This window comes from Charadrius vociferus, unplaced genomic scaffold (genome assembly GCF_000708025.1).
Source record: "Charadrius vociferus isolate BGI_N301 unplaced genomic scaffold, ASM70802v2 scaffold62, whole genome shotgun sequence".
In the NCBI taxonomy this organism is placed as follows: Eukaryota; Metazoa; Chordata; class Aves; order Charadriiformes; family Charadriidae; genus Charadrius; species Charadrius vociferus.
Window position 1 is genome coordinate 6,857,587 of NW_009647419.1, and position 6,326 is coordinate 6,863,912.

Here is a 6,326-nt window from a genome sequence, read left to right on the forward strand (position 1 = left end):
TCTTTCCAGTAACAAGACCTGATTAAACAGTACACAGACAGCACTGATGCCTTGATAAAATTCTCACTACTCCTGCTTCTCCAACGAGAGCATCAGGTACCTATCAGTCTCACTGCAACACTGGGACACGGAGCCTCAGCTCCCCCTGATTCTCAGGACCGACCCATAAAAAAACACTGAAACACAGAAGTAAAAAAAGGTAACATTTCAGGGGAGTGACAATGGAAGGTTAAACTTAGAGCTACCAGGACCAAAATCATTCATTCATTTTCCAGAATACCAGCTCAGTGCTTTCTGATTATTCAAATAAAGCAGGGATCACACCATATTAAGAGCTGCAGATGATGATATTTCTAAGTGGATCTTAAGAATAGCATGTGGATCTCAGGTCATGGATACAGCCCAGTTATTAACTGCGGGAAAATGACTCATATCCCAATTCCTACTCAATTATGTAACTACGTTGTAAAGAAGACAGCAGGCGCTCTGACAAGATGAATTAAAAGATCATCAGTTCCTTCATAAACCAAGTGTCACCCATACTAGTTTTACATCTTCCTCACTCCCTCCTCCACCTCCCAGTGACAGATTTCTGAAGTTCACAAACAGCCATACGTCTCATACAACACTGGGACCAGGAGGTTACAACAGAAAAAAACAACCACCAAACAAAACCAATCAGAAAACAACCATCAAAAATTATGCCTATAAAAAAGTATCTCTTCTTTTTTAACACACATAAAGAACATACCTAGTTGTCCAGCAGCCATCATTTGAGAGCATCTTATGCTACCAAAAACACCAAACACCAGACTACTATTAATACAGAGACAAATAAAGAGCCATTATTGATGCTCTGCCATTCAATCAAAACACTAAGGATAAACCTAAACTAGATACAGAATTTGGCAAGCCCAGGCAGCATACTCAGCCACTTGTAAAGTAGAGCACAACAACCATTTAGCAATGCATATCACTGCTCAGGACCAGCAGAGAATGTTATATCTCTTTTAAACTCCTAGAGGAAAAGAAACTAATTGCCAGCATTAAAATGCAGCTAGGTCACTGTGCCGAAAGGGATATAATCAACTTGCAATCTCATCAATTAAAGACAGAGAAAAAAGAAATTTCAGGTACTGTACTCAAATCCAAATCCCCACCTCTTTTTCTTGGTAAGGTCAGTCAATTATGTTTTGTTTTTCTTATGTTTTCTTTTGTTTTCCTGTTTCCCACAATAAACAATAAGAGGAAGATGATTAAAAGCCTGATTAGACAGCAGAAAATGAAATATTGTTGTGGATGCTAATTGAAAACAACAAATAAGAAAATATCTTTTTTTTCTTCATTTCCTTTAACCTTCAGATACTGTCTGATAAGAATGCACATAAAAACAAAAACATCCATATAGACACATTTAAGTTGAAAGCAGCTATCTAATGTCAAGCCTTCCCAAAATGGAGCGGTAAACCTCTTTTCCCTGACGAACATAGGTAAAGAGGCTTGGTCATCGATCTCATCCAGATACCTAGCACCTACAAAAGCACCCTTTCAGATACTACCATTATGCAGAATGCCACCCTCTGCAGCACCTACTGCTTTCATGAAAGGCTCCTCATCCACCTACCATCCAAAGCCAAGCCTATTTAACCCATTACAAGGGTCATAAAGCTGGAAGTAAACGAGAGCACTTTAATCCCTAAAATTCTGTCACCAGAGATTAACAAGACAGGCAATTAGACCCGTGACTTGGAGGTGATCATCTCTACAGAATATATAGTATGAAGTTTATCAGAAATACTGGCCAACTTGTTGCTCTTCAATTTTGTATTTCCATTAGGATCTATATTTTTATATATGGGTCACCAACAATAGATGATGTTCCAGACAGAAATCTACCTGCCAAGCCACGAATTCACCAGACCCAAAGCCCAGCCTTCTCCCACTGCTGCCAGCAAACCTGCAACATGCAGAACTTCACAACAGAAAAAAGTGTCAGTTTATACCAACCAGGCTTATTTTCAGGATTAAGGTTTCAGAACTCAAAAAAGGCCCATCTTCTGTGTCAACAAGACATCCCTAAAGGCACCACAAGCCGTTCACCCAAGCTCCTCTCCTGTAAGGCTGTTTTTCTTAGAGGAAAGGAAATCTCATGGTTCGTTTCCTGTGCAACTATATTCAGGGGAAAGTGTTTGGGCTAAGTCAGTACAAGTATCGAGAGCCATGGTTCACTCAACTGCAGTAACCGATTGAAGTGCTCTGCTCCCTCCGAGGTGAGCATAAGCTAGCAGCAGATGGAGGGAGGGATTGTTTTTCCTATGAACACATCAATTTTATGAAACGTTAGATTGTGAAGTTGAATCTCTACCAAATGAGGTGCGACAAGGTCGCTTCACAGTCATTTCCCCCAAACCAGTAAAATAAAGGAGAACATTGGAAAAACAAGATTATACTAGTCAGTGCATCAAAGAACACAGCACACTAACTCAAACCAGAAAGTTGTTTCCTTTTGGAAAAGGGCCTCTTTCCACCTCATCCTGAGTAAGCCTCTTTTTAAATATCTCTGCTATGTCTACAGAAGGCTGCACAGATATAAAAAGAAGCTGCTCAATAGATAATGGCAAGAGGTAATAGATAACATTTGGAAAATAAATTGGGTCCCAATGGCCCAATCCAGAAGACCAGACAGTTTGGGGGCTAAGCTGAAGTGCGTAGTCCAGCAGAGGAAGCACGTTCTGCCAGCTCTAATTTCCACTGCTCCAAATCCTTTCCAACACTAAACCTGCTGTCCCACCAACATGTGCTTCCCTTACTTCTGTACACACATTTCTTAATTACAAGCCCTTCTGCCATGAACTGTCTTCCCATTGCAAGATCCCAGTTTCGTTCACAGATTACTTTCAATGAAAGCCCACATCCGATGTGGTCAGGAACACAAATGAGAGAACAGCAGAGAAATCTGTTAGGAAACCAACCATGCACACACAAGAAAAAGCATCTGAAGAGGCACATAATGAGTAGGTTAGGTTTCATTTGAAGATAGATCCATGCTAATCGGAGGAAGCTGAACAGAGAAGAAGGAAAAGGCAGCAGCTGTATTATGGTAAGAGCCTCCTGTTCAAATGGTAGTTTCAAGTCTACATTTCTCTACTCATTCTTCATTGATTATGCTTTAAGCTTACCTTCTGTTTCTACACCAAGCAAAACCAAATGTCAATCCCTTATTGTGTATTCCAAGAACTGTAACATCAACAGTTGCAAATCACCAGGACCAGATGGTAATTCATCCAGGAATACTAAAGGAATTCAAGGATGAAATAGATGCATAGCTGTGGTGAGTCACCTCTTGCTTTAAACTGCCTTGGCCCGTGAGGACCAGAAGACAGAAAATGTGAAAACATTTTCTTCTAATAGCCTCAGAAAAGATGTGAAGAACTGCAGGCTGGGAAGCCTGGTATATTCTGGTGCATCAGGGAAATTCAAAGAAATAAGAACAGAATTAGAGGGCACATGGGTAAATATGATACAGTCAGGAACAGTCCAGACAGCTTTATTAAATGGAAAACCTGCTTCACAAACCTACTAGAGTCCTCCAAATCAATCAACAAGCAAGTACAAAAGAGATCTCCACTGTGGAGCCCAGGTCTTCATTTGAGGGTCTGTGCCCAAATCAAGGTTTGTTTCAACATATTTATAAACAATCTGGAAAAATAGAGGAGAGGAATAGTGTTGTGATTAAAACTGCTGGTGGTGCAGATTTTGAGGGGTTGGAAAGACCAAAACATCTGAAAAAGAGCTGTAAATTAGGCTCTGCCTCTTCCTCAGCTCAAAAGGGACAAGGAGGTAGGAGTTACAGGTATGAGGCAAGGCAGAGGGGAGGAAAACCAAAATGAATCCAGGGAATAACAATATAAAAGACAAGGGTGTGAGGTCAAAGGATGAAAATTAATAACAAGCAAACAGAAGAGAACATGACTATAATAAAGAAACTTGTGGTCTGATTCAGGCTAGCTGCTCTTATCTTCCTTTCTTCTTATGTCTAAATATACCTATACGCTGCTTCTCAGACACAGGTTACTGCTGAAGAAAATGGAATTAAAATACGGATTTAGTCAAACACTGTAACTCTGACAATGGCACTTCAGAAGGCAGCATAAAATTAAGCACTACCATGTTGTATCAAGGGGAAGAATGTTCATCCTTAAATTGTTTTTACACACGAAGAACAAGCGTCGGCAAACCATAAAACTTTACTTTTACTACTATAACAGCAGCTGCTATTCTTAATTCATTTAAGTGTCTTAAACCAGTTAAGAACAAACAGGCAACAACAACCTCAAAGCTTTTCTCCTGGAAAAACATAAATGTGTTCGGTTTAGCAAGCACACAATTAAATTCTAGTCTACACTGCAGCTCATTATAAATCCACTCTCTACCAGCCACAAAACATTTCATTTCAAAATTGTCTATCCAGCTTTTACAATCCAGTCCTTAAACTCCCCCATGTGGTCGACTGCTAAATAACATTTCTTTACTCGGACCCCAGAAACTTGCAGGGGACAATAAAAAGACAAAGCAGACCCCAAAACATGGACAGAGCCACAGAAAACTGAACTTAAAGCTAAAGCCACCGGGGAGGACAGAGCAGAACACTGCTCAACTCTACAGGGCCAGAAAGAGCAGGAGTCACAGGGCTCAGACTTTATCCTCTGAGGACTGGATTTCCCTTCACCCCTCTAGGCTAAACACTTTATTTCTTTCAAGAAGAATGAGGGTGTTCCTCCACAAACAGGACTAAAGAATCGCTCTACTGTTCAGAGAGACTATGTTACTAAAAGCAACATCTTTCAATAAAATGCAGTTTACACAACCTCAGGCCATTAAAGATCTCAGTGGCATTTAACTGATACATTATATTTTATTGATGCACATTTTCCCCATTTTAAAAACTAAAATTTTTTATCGTCTCCCATATGATGTTCATTGGTGCACAGTCTTTAATCTAAGTACACAAAGTTATAGTAGTGAGGATTAATTCCTGAATTTAAATGCACATAACCTACAAAGCATCATGAGATCCGGCAAGAAAGGCAACACCTCCTTTTGAATTTAGTGCTTGTCAGAGGGGTAGACAGGGAAGTGATGGCAATACTATTTAATCAAAGATTGAGTGCAGAGGTAGAAGCAATGCAACCTTCCTTTACAAAACGTAATCTCCAGCCCTTGGCTGGTGGAGCCCATATCAGAGACAAGAATTCCCTTCACTCGTAGTCATTGCCACCTCTGATCAGAATAACACCAACAGGGTGAAATGCGATCATTACTACGTCACAAGTCCTTGGCCACTGAAATCTTTCAAATATGTTATCAAATCATCTTTTCAGAACCTACAACTCAACAGCCAAAACCTAGTCATGCATCTTCTGGATTTTCAGTTATAAAAAAGCAAGTTCAATTGTGAGTAAGTGACCTAAATAGGAGACTTCACAGCCTATAACTAAACTTGTCAAAATACCACTGAAGATAGCAAAACCATTCGCAAACACTTAGCACAGCACTAACAAGACAGAAATCAGCACTACACATCCACATCATAGACAGGAAATAAAGACACATTTATTTTAAAAAAACGTGCATGTTATCCACACAGTGAAATCCAAATCTTTCCTGTTTGAATCCTGTTTTTTGGTTTACATACAACTGTTTGATCCTTCGGCCTAAGAAAATCAACATAACTACACATATATTAAAAAACACTCAGCTTTCCTGCAGCCAAGAACTAACCCAAAGAAATACCAACACACCTGTAGAAATCACTCTCTGGGTCACTGTGCCTCAGCTGAAATGGCATTTTGGGGGTCTTGCTATCCAGAGGAAGCAAGTCATCGGGGAGAGGTGGAGAGGCCGGACAAGATGGCAGCGGTTCGTTGTCTTCAGTTTTTATGCCTTCTGCTTGCTGCTGGTTTTGGGCCTGAGCCATGGCGATCAGGCTGCGCAGCCGCCTGTTGTGCTGGATGAGCTGAATGGTGTGAATTGTGAGGCTGCAGGGCTCCGAGGGGATGTCCAGCATGGTGGTCGGCCGGGGTTTGTTTGCGGATGGCTGATGCAATGGAGGATCTTGGACTTCCACAGTACGAAACTCACGCTGGAGCAGGTCAAAGGAGCTGCGGTTGGCCTGGTTAGATGACACCGGAATCTCCCCCCAATATCGCAGCATGTTTACCGCAGGTCACCTATTGTCCTCGGAGCCCAGAAGGTGGCTACCAAACACTGTGGTAACAAGGAGCCCTGTGGCAGGGAGAAGCGCTGGGCTTTGGGCACCAACAGAA

General features: G+C 41.1%; 2 protein-coding genes across 2 annotated transcripts in view; one reads left to right on the plus strand and one right to left on the minus strand.

Moving 5' to 3' along the window:
• SUPT7L (suppressor of Ty 7 (S. cerevisiae)-like) overlaps positions 1–6,214 on the minus strand; it is a 13,892-nt gene extending 7,678 nt beyond the window's left edge. Inside the window, exon 1 of the mRNA XM_009880429.1 lies at positions 5,802–6,214. Within this exon, the coding sequence (XP_009878731.1) occupies positions 5,802–6,214 (413 nt within the window). The remainder of the gene's footprint in view (positions 1–5,801) is intronic.
• The window catches only part of SLC4A1AP (solute carrier family 4 (anion exchanger), member 1, adaptor protein), a 16,905-nt gene continuing 16,791 nt past the window's right edge, over positions 6,213–6,326 (plus strand). Inside the window, 1 exon segment of the mRNA XM_009880467.1 lies at positions 6,213–6,272. Within this exon segment, the coding sequence (XP_009878769.1) occupies positions 6,213–6,272 (60 nt within the window).